Here is a 21,384-nt window from a genome sequence, read left to right on the forward strand (position 1 = left end):
CAAGAGAGACACAGCTCCACAGAAGCACAATCAGAGCAAATGCCCAAAAATTGCTCAGCCATTCTCGAGAGGAAACAAGTTTGCAAAGGACACTCATGCAGGGAAGGAGGACTGCATTGATTGACTTGTACTTCCGTAAGAAACTTATTATTTATAGAACTCATGAGATAAATGTATCTATTCATCCTCACCTCGCCATGGCAACTTTTGCTCGGAGGAGGCTCAGCTAATGTAAGCTCAACTTTCTGAGGTGCTCAGCTTGTTTTTTAAGTTAGGATTCAGTCTCAAGGTTTCATGGCCGGATGCTGCTCGTCTCAAGCCCCGCATCAAACACATGGTTGAGAGACGAGCTTAGCTGGATTCACGTTGTGTGTGACACCATGTTTCAAGCGGTTTCCTGTCCTCAACTCAGCCATGTCCAGCTCCATTTATTCCTCACACTCTCATCATCAGCAGTCATGTCTCTGCCAGAATCCATTAACTTAGCCCTTACTTTTAAATACTACAAGTATGCAGGATCGCTGATGGATAACAAATATTTGCACATCAGTGAGCAATGAAGTGTTGACTGCAATCATACCGAACAAAACTCATCACAGGAGGCTGGTGTCACGGGCTCACAGCTTTCTCTTTTTAACACAATCACTCAATGTGTGATTGATTTCTTAAAACCAACGAGATATCAAGGTATTCTCATCATCCCCGTTCATGCGGGTAGGAAAGAGTTAACAGGTGATACAGAGGTGATTATGCTGCTGCTGTGGGGAGGCTAACCTTTCCTTCAGGCCTAAGGAGTTGTTATGCCTTGCCCTCACGCTTTATTGCTGATCAATAGCATTAAATGCCATGCGGCCTTTCCTCTCCAGAGCACCGGCCAGCGCATCGTCCGCTCAGTAGTAAATCCCTGTGGCTCTGCGTAGCCATTCAATTTTCCGCCTTCAGCTTCCGAGACTCGCATCCAGGGAATGACTGATGCACTTTAACTGTTGAACATTAGGGACAGGCATGTGCATGCGTAGTCAGCTGCACACATGCATGGTGAGAGCCCCCCGAGAGACTCTGTTCACCTTTGACATTCTCCTACAGTAAGTGATACACATACCGTCCCCCTGTTAAATAATTGATGAGGCCGTTTATGCCCATGTGTAAAGTGCATAATGTGTACAAAAGCTCAGGGGAGCACAGCAAAAGGGGGGCTCTTCATTTTTCCAAGTGGGCGAATCAATCTGCTGGCAGTGAGAGGGACAATATAGAAAGCTGTCTGCACAAGGTGGCTGCTGTGATGGCTTCGGGCCATGTTACACACTGCATGCTCACCGAATGTGTCACAGCATTCACGATGTCCACTACTGAGAGCCTAATCTCCTGCAAACCGTACATCTATTCACACAGAAACTACACAAAGTCAAGGCAAACTAATAGAAAACTACAAACAGCTGCATTTTTATGAACATGCTGCATATTTACACATATAATAATTTTCCCAATGAGAAGAACTGTTTATTACTGAATTACTGTTTATTCGCAACACTTGCAGAGACCGGAAAAGTAGCCGCTTAGCTCCGCCTACCCTCTCTGGCAGACCAACCACTGCTGGCTGATGGAAAATGCGTCACTAACTGGGCACTGCTTGTGATTTTTTCGCAAATGCCGCCACAGACACCCAGTCAGTAATAATACTATATACTGCAAATACAAAGGCTTTCATCAGTGAGCAATAGGCTCAGTCACCATTATAGCAATATATTCAGCGATAGATAGTGACGAAACAGACATTTATTTACATGAAAATCTTCGAGATTATACCTTTAAAGCTGCTGTGAGGAACTCTCAGTTTTTTGTCGATTTCGGCGCCCCCTGTGGACAAAGCTGTACCCCTTATCTCTTTGCTGATTTTGTCCTGTACATGTCCTGTAAGTGGTGTTTTTTAACAAAAAATCTGTCATATGTATCACTCACTTCAAAGCTTTAGAAAATGTAAGAAAAGGCAGCGTGCAGTTAATCGCTTCATCTGACACCTACCCCCCGCCAGCAGTTTCAGGCGTTAAAAATAACTATATAGAAATAATCAATCTTGTCGCTGATGGTCTGGTTTGCTTTTGTAGGTCTTATAGAGACATCAGAATTAATTTCAGTCTGTTTCATAACCAGTGGAAAAACTCCTCACAGGAGCTTTAACGACTTGCAGCTTTTTAATACAAATTTTCAAGCTTTTTAATTTCATTACCACTCATGGGATGTTACAAAACGGGGCAAGAAAACATGCTGTAATAGAAAAGCTGAGTTGGCGGTATCTGCAATAATGACTCTCCCATTTTGAAAGGTGAACTTCTAAGAACAGCATCCATTCAGTCAGCTTTGAGAGAGCAACAGAATCTCAGGCTCCACATAATATTTCCTCATTAGTAACCCTCTTAGCCCGTGTTTCCTTACTCCGTTTGATCCTCCCACACCCTCATTATCATTCTCCGCACAGATGTCTTTTTGCTATCACTGAAGTTACCTATTTCACTTGTTGAGGCATGACAGGACCATTTTTGATACATAGTCGATACAGCCGAGTAGAGTGGGTCAATAAATTCCTGTGGTACCTTTCACGTGGACATGATTTAAACCATTTGATGTTTTGTTGAGACCATTTCACACCCATTTGAAAATGATCACACACCTTCCACAAAGCCTGATGCAGGAGACAATCTCTGAATCCAAATGTCAGCCATGGGCTGATTGTTCTTTTGTAGAAAGAATTAGGAGCTTTTCTTAGAAATAAGGGGGAGGAAAGAACTAAATAAACCAACGTGTTTGGTTGCCAAGAACTACCTAAATATACCATTCATTAAGCGTGTGAAAAAAGAGGCAATGATTAGTCCCTGGGGAACCAATCTAAGGAAAACAAAACAAAAGCAGCACAAAATGTGAGTTTTGGAATCAATGCAACACTGGCCAATTAAAAATGTTCAGGGTGTGCATTCGTTTTAAATATTAAACTCTCTACCTCTAAAATATGGATTCAGGAGATAGTAGAAAGTTTAGTTAAAATGTCTCTTTCTGTGGTAAAAGCACCAATAAGTCCTCATTTGACTTGTGTTTAATTTCTGCATGATCTGCCTTGAGGTTTCCACATAATCTTCACAACAAGTGCCGGAATATATGCCATCCTAAATGCTGCTAACTTCAAAGACAAACCACATAAAAGCTCCCTCAAATCTCATTCTGAAATGGCTGCGAGTGTGGGAAAAAAGAAATCAGTGCAGCAATCCCCCGGAAATGATCGCTTAAGGAGTGTGAGAGGAAACAAGAGGAAGGTTTGGGCTGATGCAGCGGTAGCAACAGGAGACGTGAGAACCGCAGTACAGTATGAATCACGTCTTTGATTCCCAAGCAGCAGGGAGCCCACTCTACATGTCCATCACCATGACCTTCCCAAAAGACACTGTTATTAAGGTGATTCTTCTGTCAACACGCCTGCTGAAAGTATGACGGTGCTCACATCATCATCTGCAGCTCCCATTATCCCGCTACACAGGAGGAGGATGTCGATCGATCATCATCGCCCACTCGATGGCAACTCTCAAAACCCAGGGACTTGAGCTTTTAATGTCACAACCCACTCTCTATTCAGTCACTAATCTGTAGGTAAAAGTATGTTGTGACGTCACAAAGTGCAGCGTCAGCAGGCTGCGGAGAGCAAACCAATCAGAAGGGGCAGGGTTTCTTAAAGGGACAGAGCTGACGTCGTTTCAGGAAGAGGCTGTTTGAGGGCGTGCACAGAGCATCAGTGTGTTTAACTGTAAATTATGCTAAGCTACTCCACAGGTATCACAGAGTGAAATATGAAGCTTGAAATTAGCATAATACCCCCCCTTAAGCCTTTGATGACAAACAAATGATTCACTCTATGAAGTCATCTTGCTGCAAAACTGACTTTTACTCAATACTAAACTAATGATACGAAACTAAACGATTCTGGATAAAATGAGAATCCTGATTTTCTTGCTTAGAATTGAGATGACGATTCTCTCACAATTTCTTTCCTCAGTATAAATGTTCATGTTCTCACCTGATACATAAAGAAACGCAACAAAAAATATGAAGGTGGCTGATATCGGACTGGCACATCAACTTTGGATACCAGAACGGGAATGCTCCTGTTTTAAGTGGAAACGCTTCATGAATCTGAAACTGAACATGAAAACAATAGAATAGAATCAGGGCTGCACGATGTTGGAAAAAACATACATTGCAATATATTTTTGTTCTGCGATTTTAAAAAATATAGGAAATTATACCAGATAAACGCAGTGTGTTTTCATGTTCATATAAATGATTAACAATCAGACCTTTTATTATTCGGGACTTTTTGCTTATAATGAAAGAAAAGCTCCTTCCTACTTTTATCACTCTTGGTTCGGACTCTGACACCCACATGAAAAAGTAGAGAGCACAGTTGGAGCGACATGTTCTCTATGAAACAAATAACAGACTTGTGGGCTGCAGTTGTGTTATTAATACAGTATGTTGTCAACCATTGCTAATGATGATCAAATGTATGTTTAATCAGCATAATCAGCCCTGTGACAGGCTCTTTATGAAACAAAAAATCAGGCAGTGTGTGTGCTACAGTCGCCAACATTAAACAGCACGTCCGCTCCGTGAACTGTTCGTTTATGTAGCCCCAGCATTAACCAGCACTGGGACAAGTTGCCACTGCTAGTGGGAATACTCTCACTTAAGAGCCACCTAGTGTAACGGAGCTGCTGGAGTCACGGATAAGGTCGGCGGGATGATCAAGGCTCTGTCCAGATGGCTTATAAGTGAGAGTATTCCTGTTAACACTCAGTACTTAATGCTGCATTATTTGTTGAGGGAGAAAGAAGGATTGCTTATTTTGATGCAGCTTTGGTCCCGAATGAAAATGCGGCAGAATCGTTGAGATTGCGATTTTAATTCGATTACTCGTGCAGCCCTACCTCACAGGAGCTTTAACTTCATAAATGTCATAAAGTTTTGCTATAAGCTGCACTCCAGATAAATGTTACAAATTTGCTGTGTGAGTCGGAGCAGAGCTCTGCAACGAATCAAACACACTTGCAGTAGAAGGAATGACAGTGTTGGTTTGCAACAACTTTTGGGTAGAACACATCATCTGCATACAAAGAAAAGCGTTGCACACAGGGAAAGAAAGGAAGTACAACAAAAAGTGTTGTTTTGTATGGTGGTGGGCGGGGAACAACGAGAGGAGAAGGGTTCAGCTTTTTCAGATTATCTTTAGAGAAGAGCAAACATGCTAAAGACAACTCATTCAGCATTCAAGAAGGTGGACGCAAAAGTGACTATTCATCATCAGCTTGCATCATCTCTGCCAGGTGTAGGGACACTCGGTGGCACCTGTAACATGTTAAGTATTGCTATAGGGATTATAAAGAGGAGGTAGTTTAAATACTCCTTTTTTCATTCATTCTGGATTTTTCTATCATGTAGCGTATTTACAATATGGGAAATAAGGAATTTGGACACTTGAATTTAAAAAGTGGACAGCAAATATGGGAAGTGATTTTGCACACAGCCCAGATTTAACAATGTCATCTTATATGCACCTGCTATAAACATGTGTAAGTAAGGGTTGCTACTAAGCAACAGAAATAAAATGGTTCAAATTGTGTTCAGAATCAAACAGTTGGAAAATAATTGATTTTTCAGGTCATAGTCCGGGGTAAAGATGGAAGAAAAATGACAAGAGGAGAGCAGCACAGATGGTACATGACAGACGGTTAATTGGCTGACCTGCGTCAAAGCTTTTTCACAGAGTGACCTTGTAGATCAGACCATGATTCCATCTAAGCAGAACATCTATGATAGCTAGCCTTGAACATGTGTCCAAAGATGGTTGGTAGCTTGGTGTAAATACAGCTTTGTGTTTGTCTGCAGTCTTTCAGGAACTCGTGCACTGTGGTTGTAAATGAATAACATTTTATTTCCAGTTACCTTTAATAACTGAGTTTACACAGTGCTAAGGTGAAATATTAAACACATAAAACTGAAGTATTACTGGCTTATATTCTATTAAACCAAAGTTAATGCAACATTCCACTGCAATACTCAAGAATGTTTTATATTGAACACTAACTCTGCCTCTAAGTAAATGCAAGACTCAGCAAAGTGAGATGAAGCTGGAAGGAGAGCTGCGGACCGAAATAGTTCGGCTCGGCAAATGAATTATTCACGTAAATCAGCTTGTTTTGTCTCATTTTCAGTTCTGTAACGTAATCAGAGTGCGGTTAACAAAGTTTACCCTGGTTAATAGGTCATAGGGGAAGAAGGCGGCTGTCTGGAGGAAAGAAAAACAGACACATCATTTATAAAGTGTGCATTAATTTAAAAAGGAACCAGACACACATTTTGGGCTATCCAGTCTCATTTAGATTAAATCTGTGCTCGCAGCCAAAAATGCAGACAATCAGAATCTCAGATTATCCGTCTGCTGCTTTCCCTTTCATCCTCTTCCTCTCTGTCTCGCTCTCACACACACATACAACAGAGCAGGGGAGGATAGACCCCTGCTGGCTCACTGTCAGGGTCCTTTGAAGATCTCTAATGGATCAGTTATATTCTGCCCATAGATCTGCTCTTCACAGGCTCTTCGCGGCATCGAGGCTGTGTGGCATTATGTCACAATCGTACCAGTCCATGGCTCTTATACTAGAAACTGAAGTGTGTGTTTGTGTAAGTTTACAAAATGACTGATGAGGCTGAACTGTATATATAATCGGAGGTCAAATATATCCGAGTGGCCTTTCCCTTTGATGTCCTGCTTCACAGATTACATGAAATTTGAAGGCATGCAGCTCTGACCTTGGGCTCTCCTCTGCTGCTCCCACAGCAGTCCCAAGGACAGGGGACAGGCAGTATTCAATAATGAATATACTGTAGAAATAGTGACACTCTCTCTCCTTCTCTCTCTCATTAATAAGTTTCCATACAGTTGCTCCTCGTAGGAGGCATAAGTGCTTTTGACATGGTGAACTTTATCAAAGTGCGTAATGAAAATTATAGCCTTGAAAGCTGCTTACCGCAGAGAGATGGAGTGAAAAAACACAGGTTACAAATGTGCAAGTAGAAAACAGTGAATCAATTGAATTCAGATTTAATTGTGTAACAGTAAAGGGAGGGGTGGAGGTTAAGGATATGGGTGACAATCTCTACATACATTTCTCTCCTCTTTTGTGCACAATTTATGTCGTACATTACAAAAGAACACATCTATATTTAAGTACCTATCCTGTGGGGGTTGAAAGCAGGTTTTGTTTCAGTTTTTAAAGAAAACTTTTTTTTTTCAGACTATAAAGCAAAAGTGTTTAAGAAACAAGATGAATTTGTTGGTCACATGCTGTTCAAAGTGTAAGTGTTCTCATCTCATCAACTTACAATCATGCAGCCTTGATGGTTTGTCCAAAACATAGATTCCATTGTATTTGAAGAAAATGTGACAACAAACCTGCTTTTCTTTAACCATCAATGTTGTTTTTATAAAACATGCAGATACACCGATCAGCCGTAACATTACTGACAGGCCGAGTGAATAGCATTGTTTATCTCAGTAATGGCCCCTGTCAGTGGGTGGGATATGTTAGGTAGCAGGTGAACATTTTCAGGGTTTTCCCTACCATATAAACTCTAAAGAGTTTTTGCGCAGCGCCTAACCCGAATGATCATAAAAAGGCAAACAACAATGAGCGTTCTCAAGCAGCGTGTGCACTGCAGGTGTAGCCGTAAAGTAAGCGGCACGTCCGCTCCGTGAACAGTCCATTTACGTAGCCACAGCGTTATCGTGCACCGGGACGAGGTCCCGCTGATAACGGAAATACACACACTTAGCCACCTCGTGTAACTACCCGTTTACCTCGATCGTCCCGCAGGCGCATGTTTACAGTTTACAGACAGGTGACACACAGACTCAGCATGCACAGCTGTCAGTTCACTCTTTGCTGTCATAAAAAGCTGCACTCATGTGAAATCAGATGGACTTTTACTGTTGTTCTATGTGTGGGAAACACTGCTATGTGTGTTACGTGGGCCATCAGCGTTGGGGGAAGTAAATCTCCCTCTTGTGTGTACGCAAACTAAAATGGGTGTGTTTATCCCGCCAATGGCGGTATTGCAAAATCCATGTCAGTGGCTGAACCAGTAGAGGTAGCCTAAATTTGGTTGGATATTGAATCTCAATCCTATCGAGCACCTATGGGAAGTGCTGGACACCTCGCAACTCGGATCTGCTGCTAAGGTCTTGGTGCCAGATACCTCAGCACACCTTCAGAGGTCTAGTGGAGTCCATGCATCGATGGGTCAGGGCTGTTTTGGTGGCAAAAGAGGGACCTATACGATATTAGGCAGGTTGTCATTATGTTATGGCTGATAGGTGTGTGCTTTAACTGTCAATTGACATACATTTTTCAACAATTGGCTGTATCTGTATGATTGTGTTTTTTGATTAGTCACCCTTTTCTGAAGCATTGTACTGTCCTAAATAAATGAAATCATTTAAACGGTATGGATTATGTCTTCTACTGTACTTTAGTAATCCTAAACATACTAAAAATTAAGAAAGGTTGTCTTATGCATCTTTCCTTTCAGTGTCTTCACATGTCACAGTTTGCAAAGCATTGGTGTTATTCCATTTAGCTGCCTCAGCTTCAGCACCCTGCATATCCTGCATGCTGGCTCAGTGCCAAGGCTCACTGAAATACTTTAAAAAAACCATTAAGATTGATTTTATATGTAACCCTTTAGCTTTTGTTACCGTTAAAAATATCTGCTGGGAGTCTTATGAATAATAAATTCTTAAGTTGGTTGGAGTATTTTCTATAGTAGAAAAGCAGAGGGAGAACCGGCAGCTGTGCATGGCTCCTGTTCAGAACCCCGGGGTAAGCCATATGCTGACATAGCAAGGTGTCAGAAGATACAGCCTGAAGACAGATGAAAGTGTGTTTCACAGGATCCAGTAGTGACCCCCAGGCACTGGCAGAGGTAATGAGGAGGCAGAAGCTAACAGGGGGCACTCTGCGTAATGACACAGCTGTCATCCTTATCATACTACTGTGTAAAAATGAAGTATTACTCATCATCTCCTTTCTCTGGCTATCAGTATAAATGCACTGCATGGTTGTGTGTGTGTGTGTTAAGGGATGAAAACATTAATTCCTGCATAAATTCCTGCATTATACATGTGTGTGTGCTGTCAAGAGCTCCCGCGTTAAATTTGCAACTTTTAGCAACATGCTAACAGGAGCTCGAAAGGCATTGAGAGCCCAGAGAGCAAAATTGCTGAGGTCAGATTAACCGAGAAGTTAATGCCCAGGACAGCTGCAATCTTTTCAATTAAAATGTGAAGATAATGTTTCCGAGACAGATGTATGGAAGGTCTTTCTTTTCCAAGAGGAAACACAGAGATCGAAAAAGAGGAGCTTCAATGCCCTTAGGGACCAACATTTGGACACTAGCATCTTGTATGGGAACATGTTTGACAAAAGGATATCATGCACGTTAAATGGTAAATGGACCGCACTTATATAGCGCCTTTCTAGTCTTTAGACCGCTCAAGGTGCTTTTACACCACATGTCACAATCACCCTTTCACACAAGCATTCATACACTCATCAAGTGCCATCGAGGTACATCATTCACATGCATTCACACACCGCAGGCTATGCCTCCAGGAGCGATCTTGGTTGAAGTGTCTTGACCTAGAACACTTTGGCATGTAGACTGGAGGAGCTGGGGATCCAACCGCCAACCTTCCAACGCCGAGCCACATAAAAAGAAGACAACTGTAGTCTGTTGTGTTATATTATGTTATTATGTCACAATATTTAAAGTAAATTTCCAACAGTACCTCATCAGCAAGAAGTGAATTCTTGATAATACAGGGGTCTACATTTGGGTTTTATACCACTGAGGTGCATTATGAAACATTGCTGTTTAAATAAAGATCTCTCCGGGGAGCAGTGAGTCTGAGTCACCAAAAGCATCTAAGAACCAAGCTAATGTCACAACATCATGTGAGGATCAACTGAGGCTACAACGAAGGACACCAAATCTGTCTTATGTTAGATAATGGTACCACATTATTATCACTAATAATTTAATGTACCATATACTTTTTAAGGGTGGATTTGAACATCATGCTGGGCTTTGACAAGCCGTGACACGATGTTACTGTTTTTCCAGCTGTCCAATTAATTCCCTGTTTCCCCTTCAAACTGAAATTACAGATTGCTTCCAGTAACATGGCAAGTGTCCGACGAGTAGCATGCCAAGATGAAGAGTTCCAGATTGCCTTTGAACATCACTGCATCTGCCAGGGGTTCAAAACCTCTTAGAAACACTGTCATCCAAATTCTAACAAGGGATAGAAAAGAGTACAAAAAGTGGAGGCCTTCACATCTTCAAATCCAGCGAGCCTTTCTTTTTTATTTGTTTTTCAGTACTTGGCCTTCAAAAGTGAAACAAAAGACGTGCTTGAGTCACTTCTTCAATGCATCCAAGACCTGGGCAAAACTTTATTATCTTGGACAATGGCTTGTCTGCAAATAAAAGGTTGTTTCAGAGATAACCCAAAGTTATTGAATTAATTCTTACATTAAGTTAGACGCTACTGGCTTAAAAAAGGTGTCATTATATCTCTGAAATTATGACGTCTCTCAAAACTTAATCCTCAGTAGCAGTGGCCAATATTTCCCAACATTGGGAGCAACTCTTCAATGGTTCCATTTGAAAACTCTACGGAGAATTCTAGCATCCCTTCTTGCCTCCAAAAAGTGTCTGTTTGAGGTCCAGGCTTCCTCCTTTTCCACTAGCCAAATGGATTATGACAGTGATGCAGCGTGAAGCCGTAATCCCCTTGCTGCCGTAGTCTCCCCTCCCTTTATGTTAAGCCCCTTGACTAGAGCATGTGAGTGTATGTGTGTCCGGTTCTAACACATACAAAAAGCCAATCCTTGGATGACATACAGAAACAAAGAAGGTGAAAGCATCCACTGCTGCTAGCCAACTCTGCCCTACAGGTGCCTTGCTAGCACATTACCAAGTTGAACGCAGGACTTGCCCTTAAAGGCCGCCATTATCACACTGGAGTTTGCCTTCACCCACGTGACACCTAAAGAAATCCAAAGACCCAAAGTGGCTGCGCAATAATCAGTGTACATTTGAAGAAGTTAGCAGGTATTTGGGACCACCTTCCAGCTCTGTTAAGCCACAGTGCTAAAACATAAAAGATGACCTCAGAGATCAAATGTTCATCATCAAAAGTTTCCCTGACGAGGTTGCCACGAGTACTCACCATGAACGAATCCATGTCAGAGTATCAAAAGCAACCAGGGGGGAAATCAGAGACCCATAAAAGAGAGAAACCATAACTAGGACATGATCTGATAGCGCTCTCCGGTCTGGTAAACCGGACACACAGTCGCGCAGAGGAGCTCTTCCCTGCATCACAGGATGGCAGAATGTCATGTCAATGTCCAAACATCCCAAAAGTGGAAATCCCATCCAGGAGGAGGAATTAGGGCGGAGAGATTAGAGGGGGGAAATCAACTTTGTTTTCACAAGTGGTCCTCGTGTCATGTTTTAACCATGTAAGAGCTCGCACTCCTTCTCTTGTTTACGAGGAATGTCAGGATGACTGATTGAACGCTACATAAACACAGTACAGAAGACATGAAATGGACAAAGTAAATCACAAAGTACCAATTAAATAAGGATATAGCTTAATATATTGGGCTTAATATATCGGCAGTTGTGGTTGTCAATGTGGAGCTAGTTCGGACTACTTTGTTTACAGCGGTGTTATAGTAAAGCAAATGTGTTTATTAGTGTGGTACATTAATTAAAGCACCAAACAGGTGTTACTTTATAGTTAACAGAAACAGGTGGGCAGAAGCGAGCCCCATATTAAAGAATAGCATCTACTAATGATAATTTAATTTAATTAAGTGTTTTTTAAGCTGTATATTTTATTTTGTATTGGGGATAATTAAAACGGTCGTAGTCTGTTGTTCCTCGATAGAAAGTTGAAAGATGAAGAAGCACAGCAAGCACAGATAAACAAGCCACTGTTTCTGTGTATATTACAAGATGAAACGAACGTGTGAGCAAGAAGTGGAAGCAAAGGGTAAATAAACATACAAAGCAATGAGAAGTTTAAAATAGATTCAGCGGGTATGTGTGCGTGTTCGAGCCAGAAAGAGAGAAGGTGGGGATAAAAACTGTCTTCTCTGATGAAACAGCGTCTGACAGAAATGCAAGCTTTGATGAAGCCTCCGCACACCTCTCACCCTGAATATTTGGGTTGGAGAGTTTTTATCTCATTAGTCGCTCCTGCTGGGAAACCATTACAGGAGACGCACTACATGTTGTGAGACTCTCGAGCTATGAGATCAGCACACTTATAAAGACGAGACGTGCAACTTCAGACCTGTTGTATCAGCGTGAAAACTCAAGACACGTGGAATGGAAAGTTATGTTTGAGATTTTGTTAAGAATCTCTGCTTGTTTTCATGTGTAGGTCATCTAAGCATGCCTTTGTTTTCTGTCTGTTCTGCTGTTATATCAAAGCTTTTCATCCATAGCCATATATACCATTCTGACCAGCGGTATGCCAGCTGTATATAGTGTCTGTGAACACTAACAAGACTAGGTCAAAACTTCGTATGTGGCCCACCGCATCAGGTCAATGTGCGCTTTTGTGGGCAATGTGTTACAAGGACTGTCCTTATGAGGCCGATAACAACGTGTTTAAAAGCAGGTGCACGCTGCGGACGTAGGTGAGGACAGCGGACGAGCTGCGGAGGAGCAGCCTTGCCTGAGAGTCGCTGTGCAGTCACAAAGTCTGCAGCTGTAGGGAGCAAAATAACCTTGGTCTTGAGTTGTATTATCCACGAAAAGTTGGATATACGTTCATAGCGTGAAAAACCTTTAAAAGGAGATGAGTGAAGTGGAGGCACTGTCCTTATGAGGCCGATGACAACGTGTTTGAAAGCAGGTGCGCGCTGCGGACGTAAGTGAGGACAGCGGAGGAGCAGCCCCGCCTACTCCCCGAACAAAGTATCCAGAGCCAGATAGACAGCAAGTCGCGTCAGTGGAGGTCCAATATGCTCCATGATCCACCATTGCAATGTTGCAACTCTCTCTTTTTCTCTAGGGCTCTGAAAGTACTGTCACTCAGTCACTCTGACTCTCAGTCACATACAGACCCTGGCGGTCAGCCCAAAAACAGCCCACATTTCCTGTCCCCCCCCCCAACCTGCCCCTCAAGGCTACTTCCCTAAAATTCTCCCCAAAAATATTGCTATCGCCTGCAGCGTAAAAATGTTTACTATATCAGAACCTTGCTGCCTTCATGTACGCAAAGATAAAGTCAGCCCTTCACTATTATTAGCTATGGACTTGCCCAGTATTCCAGCAAGGCTGAGAGAAGCTTGGTCATGATAAATGAGCCTGCTATCTCCAGCAATGTCAGGGTGAGCCTGTTTGTCTAACCTCCTGAGGCAGCCTTTTATTCCATCCAAAAACACTGAATCATCCAAATTGACAGGAAAAACAATCACGGTGTCTTGTTCATATCCGAAAATGCTTCACACTTCCAAGGCAATTGTGGAAAAGATGAACTACCACAGTTGGCTATTGTGCTTATTCCCATAGGTGTGCAGTGAATGCGTTTTGCTGCAATGTATTTTTTTCAGCAGCATTATGCTGTTTTTGTGCAGTAGAATAGATTATGAATCACTATTAACTGTTATTTCATTCAACTGTGAAACCAATAACAGGCTAGTTTACGGAGAAGTAATAAGAATACTGACAAAAGATCTGCTGCTAATTTCTTTATCTTTTGGCTACATCAATAAGCATCGTGGTGGGTATTCACACGGTCCGAATGGAGCTGTCTGAATTAATCAATGGATCACCGCTTCTAAAACACTCACATTGATTTCAATAAAAAGAATTAAGATGTCAAAGAAGAGAAAAGTCATTTTCAAAATAAAAAGAGTCTTGCTAGCCAGACGCATAATTTGCTGTGAGAGCTGACAGGCATCGCTATAAAAAGGAATTAATAATGATGACTATGTGTTAAGAGAGGAAGCTCATCAGCCTTCAAACATTAAGCAATTACCCACCTGTCACTTCGATGACGACTCACGAGAACAAACACAGGATGGGGATGAAAGGCTGCATAAAATGCAGGTCTGAATGGAGAATGATTGGAGTTTATATACAGTCAACCTGAAAATTTCAGTTCAAGCCTGCCTGAAATTAAGAGCATCCAATTCGTTTGTGTTTGGTTTTGATGCCAATGCTTCTCAAACATGGTACCAATTAAAAAATGCATGTTTGGGTTTTATTCCAAGCAAATATTAATTGTGGTTCCTTGGAAGTATTTATGTAATCTATTCATGCAAGGCAGGGACGAGGAGACCGACGGTGATGTTCGATGGCTAGCTATAACTCAAGCTTAGATATCCTGAAACAGAAATGAGAGAGATACTACTAAAGGTGACTGCTCAGACAATGCCCAACTCACCTCAAGTTGCTGGTTGCAGTTTTTAGAATGTTCTGAAAACCAACTGCCAGCTCCACACTGCCCAGACACTAGCTGACAGGACAGACTTTTGTTGCCTACTTTTTCTTATTGAAGTTTTTGCTTTATTTTACATGGACGAAGGTCGTGCGTACTGATGTTACGAACGCAAGTATAGGTTAGTTTTCAAGGGAACGTACTCTAAGAATGTTGCGGTTTGTTGGGAAAAGGTGCACATTGATCCGACTTTCCACGACACCACCAAACCCGACTGGACATGTCAAACTCGACAACTATGATCTATTCGACAAACATCGACTGTCGGCGCAGACTGTCCCAGACTGGCAGTTGGTGTTGGTTGGAATTGGTCTGCGTTTTTGAGGCATCTAAGCAAAAAGATCGAGGAAGTCCAGACCAATTGTTGTCTCATGGCTGACCAGGATATGCACTTAAGCATGTTACTCAGCATCAAATGTTGCCATGGACTGTACCATTTTAGTGGATTCACCAAGTGATGCATGCTTGCACAGCTCCTATTCGACAGCTTCACAGCTCTGCCTATGGGTATGTTGGCTCATCTAACATGAGTATAAACACAATCAAGAGATTGTATGTCAAAAATCTGCATCACTGTGTTGATAGCTTTTGTCAGCATCACCAAACGAGACATAATGGAAGTCTAATGAGAAGCTTGATCTTGGGTCACATGACCTAAACCTGACACAGCCTTAAAATGTTACAATCAAAAAGGGGTTGAGATTGAACTCAAACCTCAACCACACATGATCCGTGATTTCACTTGGAGCAGTTTGACCCTAGAGAGGAAGAGACTTCACGGGAATAAGACCATTTTCTGCTTATGCTGACATAGCTACAACTTTTATTGTTGAGCCAAGAACCTTCATTTCTTATTTTGAAAACAGCATAAAGCTCATTTCATGTGTAACTGCACACAAGCTTTTTGTATTTGTTGTTTACTGAAGTATCTTGCGGGTATCTCAGTTTAACCATGGAATATTTCTAAAAGTAATAAAAGAAATCTTATGAAGCAGTCATGTGTTACTTTAATTTTGTCAAACTGCATTATTACTTGTTTAGGACTGTGGACCTGAGTGTATAGACTGTGTGTGTTGGAATTGTGTCTCAGCCCACATAATAATCTCTTGTTTCCAGCAGTAAGCACACATACTAAGTTGACAAAAGGAGATAAAAGGTCTGTGTATTGCTGCTGTTAGAAGTAGAGCTGGCAACAAGTCTACAATCAATACTTGAACATTCTCTGGGGAACCAAAGAGCAAACAGGCTGGGTTCTGAGTCCCAGTCTGTGAGTAAATCTAGCCTTTCCAAATCTAATATCCACTACTGTCAGTGGGTCAGCCATTACCTGCGATGAAGCAGCATTATTAAGCCTTCCTAGAGAAATAGGAGAGCTGCCAAGGATTTCTATCTGGAAAGAAAATAGTCATGCCCAGAGTCGGTGTTCATTTTCTACCGGTGTGAATAAGTCTTCTTGATATCTGGAAAAACTCGGGAAAGAGGCAGTGGCATGTTGTTCTAGCACTTGTATCAATGTTTTAAATGTAGTCTGGTCAGTTCTGTTCTGTTCTGTTGGTTAAAAATCCATTAAACATTGAGCAGCATTCAGTTCACACATGCAAACAGACTTATATATCTCATGGAACATTGACCTTAGAAAAGGCTATAGAGTTGGTCATTTGTTATAGGTGTTAGATATGGCATTAGCGACGGCTCTGGTACATTCAAGTGTCCCAGAAACCCAACAAAGTGACAGTCAGCCAGCATGCAGCCACAATATCTGGACTCTGAAGCGGTAATCGAATTTTCACACCTGTGCTTTTCCTACTGTGACATGTCAAGATGTCTTTGGAGGGAAAAAAAGGACTGTGAAGCCAGGTTGGGTCTGGGTTGAAATTTGAAATCCATGCAAGGCACTACCATGAATGCGTAGCAAAATACCCCTAGCATGAAAAAGAATGAATGAATACGAGGGAACACAAGGGGAAATGCAATGTGGACCATAGGATATTTTCCGTCTGCTGAATGTTACAAAAAGACACATCCTTCGGCCGAGTCTGAATGAAATTGAAATGGGAACAACCAGCATCCATAAGTCATAAAGAAGTGCAACTAAAACACCTACTGGTATGCGAGCTTATGCTTATTCATGGAAACAGTCAAGACGAATGCCATCACAACACAAGCAGACAAAGCATTCGGATGAAAATAAAGGGGATGATTAAAAATGCTCAAAAAGAGAAGCACATTGCGGCCAACCAAAGAACATCAAACCACTGGGTGAGGCTGCTGGTACACAGTGATCATTGGGGATGAGCCAGTCTCTGGTATTAAGTCAAATGGGGACAGTGACATCCTGCCCAGACGTCAAAATCTGTCCAGCCAAGTTCTTTAAGGGAACAGAGTTACTTCCCAAGGCAGAATAAGATTTCAGGTCTTGAATGTGTCTATTTTTCCTACTGAATCTTTCAGGTAAACATCGGATGCTCTTCATGTCAGCACAGTAGATTAGGTACTAATGAAAATGTACTGAAGATTGAATGTAACTTATGATTCATCACTTCAACCATCGTATCATATTTGATTTTTGAAGTTGGTCATTTGAAATAGTTATGGTTGCAGTGGGATGGCACATTCAGGAGATCATAGCATGGCATAAAAAGGGTTTATTCTACTTTGCAAGATGCTACTTTTTCCAGCTCCTCCAAGACTTGACCCTAATCCTTACCTGTATCTTTCACACATGCTCTGAGGAAAGTTAAAACTTTGTTATAGAGGTCTAAATCTGCGGAAGCTACTTTTTATTCACCTGTATGATGGAGGCGATAGTTTAATAAACAAATCAAGAATCTACAAAATCTAAGCGATATCCAACACTAACTCTGTCACAGTAAACCAGGGTGACCAATGTCATGTTCAGCCATCTGCTCAACTTGGAATCTAAACAAAGTCAGTGGCGACGAGCCAAATGCCTTGGCAACAACCCAACACAGTTTAACAGCTTTGTAACAAGTGATTCAGCAAAGGTGCGTCCAGAAAGTAATCCACTTTGCTCTTATGCTGCGATATAATAAGGGTCCTGTTTTTATGAGTTTATCCTCATTTCAACCCTCAGACTTCAGAAGCCTTGCGAACATTACTGATGGTATAAGAAAGTAAAGCCCGTGGTTTGGCTACACTTTGCATCACGAAGTTAACTGAACTACCTGTGTGACCAGTGGCTCCAGAAGCCTCTCCACAGTCAGGGTGCGGATCTCAAGACTCTTGGGGTCCCATTTCAACAGGATGGGGGACGTGGCGGTCGTCATGGTCTCTGTTGGAAACAAAAGCAGAACAAAATGGTTAGAGGAATATTTCGCTGGGAAAAGCTTGTGACTCACTAAAGCATATATCAGCTGTGACAGTTCATGTTGAGTATTGAATTTGCTCGAGAGGAGAGGAAGGCTGGAGGTGTTCACAGAGTTTACAGGCAACTACGTCTTGAAAAAGCTGCTTTTGAAGAATGAAGGCATCGAGTAAATATTCCAGCAAAAGTGTCAGGTAGATAAGGCAGCAAATATAAAACAGGTGGATGTCGAGCAGGTTGGGTTGTCATTGATATGTAGGGAAGCATTGTCTTCTTGGTGGTACATCCCTTTAATTTGTAGACATTAGAGCCCGACCGATTTTATCGGCCCATATTCGCACTTCGCAGATATATCAGTATCGGCATATATATGTCCTCCGATATGCTCCGATATAAATTAATTTAAGTTTTTTCAGTGCTGTGAAAAAATCCCATTACACATTCTGACAAACAGAGGGCACAATTTTAACTTTGTCAAAACGAGAGGCAGGCTCTCAGTCTTTATACCAAATTACAGCTGAAGTCAAGAAATGTAACAGCCACCTCACTCGTGGTTAAACTATAAACAAGCACAAACATGACAATTATCAACATATGCAGAACATATGTTCTAAACAGACACATTATAAACACTAACAACATATTTTTTTGCATATTGGAACATAAATAGCAAACTTAAAAACTTAAACTACTCAGTCAGCACGAGGCTGCAGGCATGATGGGAAATGAGGACGTCCCTATCGCTGCCAGAGTGTACGTCACAGCTGGGCAGAGCAGCACACACAGCAAAAGGAAGCATCATCTTTCCCATACAGAACGAAACATTGTGACCAACAAACTTGTGTTAAAATCACAGTAATCAGCCAAAGAAAGCTTGCTTTCAGAGCACCGCTGTTTCTGCCCACTGCGCATCTAAACTGCGCAGACGAGATCCCGTGTGTACAGTCTGGCTCTCAGTTAGTTTTAAGTTCGATAATAACGAAGGTACAGGAGCTTTAAGCTTTATTGTCTGCTAGTTTCACAGCGGTTACGCTCTCAACAACAAGCTTACACGTCTACACCTCTGTACAACCCCACAGGAAGATACAGGGTTTTGTTTTAAAAGGCCATCGTCGCGCTGCTGCCAGGTGTGCGCATATCCGCCCTCAGCACACCTGCAGCTCCTTACAGCAGTCAGACAGACACGAACGCGGACTGTTCTCATTCACAGAATGGCAAATTAAGACGTTTTGTGAAGTCCCTTTCACGTCTCATAAAGATGTTAAAGTTACGGTGCTACAGACAGACAGAGAGCAGAGCAGAGAGACAGCCATGTCACCGTGATGCTACGTGTTGATTGAGTCCCGACCTGCGGACTGTTGGCTGAGCTCCAGACCTCTGCCCCGCGATAGACAGTCCATAGATCGTCCAAAATGCCCCAAACAGAGCAGAGTAATAAGAATAGACACAGACGAAGGGCAGATCCTCTGCAGATACAGACACCAGCTCATACTTCTCCTGGATTATGATGTTGATTAATAGGGAATATTTAATTTGAATTTTGTATGTCATGCAAATGTGACAATAAATAAAATAATATTTTAATTTCAGATACATTTTGAACATATGTGAATATATTGGCCGATATATTGATATCGGAATTTTTTTACTCCCTAATATCGGAATCGGCATCGGCCCCAAAAATCTAATATCGGTTGGGCTCTAGTAGTCATGCTATCTCACTGTATACAAACTGTCTTATCAGTATCCTGTCATTTTTGTAACAATATTACAACCACAAACTGATGCACATCTCCTGGGCATTCAGGAGTAGACACCTTTAAGGTGTGTCAGAGCTCAGGCCAGATATCAGGCATGGTGCATTGAGGTCCAGGATATGGAGATCTGGATATTTCCTCGTTCTCAAGTACTGTGTGTTCCAAGGTCGACAATGTGTCAACAGAATATTTCAATTCAAACAGTGTGTTGTCCCAGATTTGGCCACGGTATAAACACTATACACACCATCTGTGCTTGTAGACAGACACAATCAGACACAATCCCCATTGGAGACAAGGGTTCATTTGTTTTTTTTGTTTTTCAATAACCACATGACACGGATTACTCCTTACTTAACAAATAATCTTTCTGAAATCAAAAGAATCACAAAGACCATATTGTATTTAGCATTTTGTTCCAATACTCAAACATCGCAGCAATTCCTCAAAATAACTTAGGCCAAGGCAAAAGAAAGGACTGGCTTTTATGGATGTTCGTAACCGTTGACGGTCAGCAAATCTTAGCTCCACAGATCAAATGAACACTTTCAATAATCCTGGCAAACATTGTAAGAATGGCTGGCTACCGCTCCAACCCAAATTTCAGATATTATAACATATAATATCTATCTAAAGCTGGAACTTATAAAGTGAGGCCGCTAGAGTAAACATTTGTGTAGATAGTTGTCACTCAATAGATTTTTGGTGCTGACTTGGAGCCTAAATTGGAATAAAAATTAACCTTAGATTCACTTCCTACAAAACAACAAAAGCAGAAGTCACATTAGGGAAAACATTCCCATCCTAATATGGAGGTAAGCTCTTCAGCACGAGTCTCCATAGTACAGTTCTTTAGACAATCTTCTCTTTAACTGCATATTTTTTTCATTACAGTTTTGCATTGCATCATTACAGCAGCCCTTAAGCTCAGCTGGGTTATACTAGGTGAGTGTGAGGACCGAACAGCTGGCATGGGGGTAGCAGTCTGTTTTACTGAGGGGATGTGTTTCTACAGTAAGCAATTTCAGCAATTCCAGCTGGGACTGGCCCATTCTACTGCCAATGTCAATGAGGCAGAAGGGAATAAAGAATGTGAATAGGAATGACAGATCTGGGCCAGAGGCCTCTACTACTACACACAGCGGGTCGAGATGGATGAACAGGAGGAAATCTGGCAATCTGGCATAATTGATGAAACCACAAACCAGACAGCTCTCTCAGAAGAGTGTGGACTTTTAGTTCAGAAAAAACTTTTGCTGATGTCATGTTTTTGTCCCTCACAAGAGATTCCTGAGGTAGACAATAAATGCGGCCATGTGCGTCTGTCAACCCACCAACTCACCATGCACATTATTCTGACAGAACCCGAGGAAATGAAGCATGTCATTCTCTGTGCTGCTGACGTTTTCAAACTACATACTCTGCCGTTTTATGGGGTGGGATGGAGAGGAGCGTTGACAACAGTGTTACAGTCCTCATTTCCTTCTTGCAGCATTCCAACTTTAGCACAACTGGACTGTAAAATATTCACATATTGCACATTTATAATGTTTTGAGAAAAACATTAATGTTTCACACTTTTAAAGAATTTTGCAAACTGTAATAATTCCTCCCTCTGGGTTGATTTGCACGAGCTGACATGACACCTGTTACCATGAGATTTAACCAGCAGTAGC

General features: G+C 41.8%; 1 protein-coding gene across 1 annotated transcript in view; it reads right to left on the bottom strand.

Moving 5' to 3' along the window:
* Positions 1 to 21,384, bottom strand: part of ctnna2 (catenin (cadherin-associated protein), alpha 2) — a 335,256-nt gene that overhangs the window by 290,294 nt on the left and 23,578 nt on the right. The window contains exon 2 of the mRNA XM_069665324.1: positions 17,812 to 17,918. Coding sequence (XP_069521425.1) covers positions 17,812 to 17,913 — 102 coding nt within the window. The 5' untranslated portion in view covers positions 17,914 to 17,918. The remainder of the gene's footprint in view (positions 1 to 17,811; positions 17,919 to 21,384) is intronic.

The sequence above is a fragment of the Semicossyphus pulcher genome, unplaced genomic scaffold, assembly GCF_022749685.1.
Source record: "Semicossyphus pulcher isolate SPU_LCO1_2020_fin unplaced genomic scaffold, fSemPul1.0.p SCAF_17, whole genome shotgun sequence".
NCBI lineage: Eukaryota > Metazoa > Chordata > Actinopteri > Labriformes > Labridae > Semicossyphus > Semicossyphus pulcher.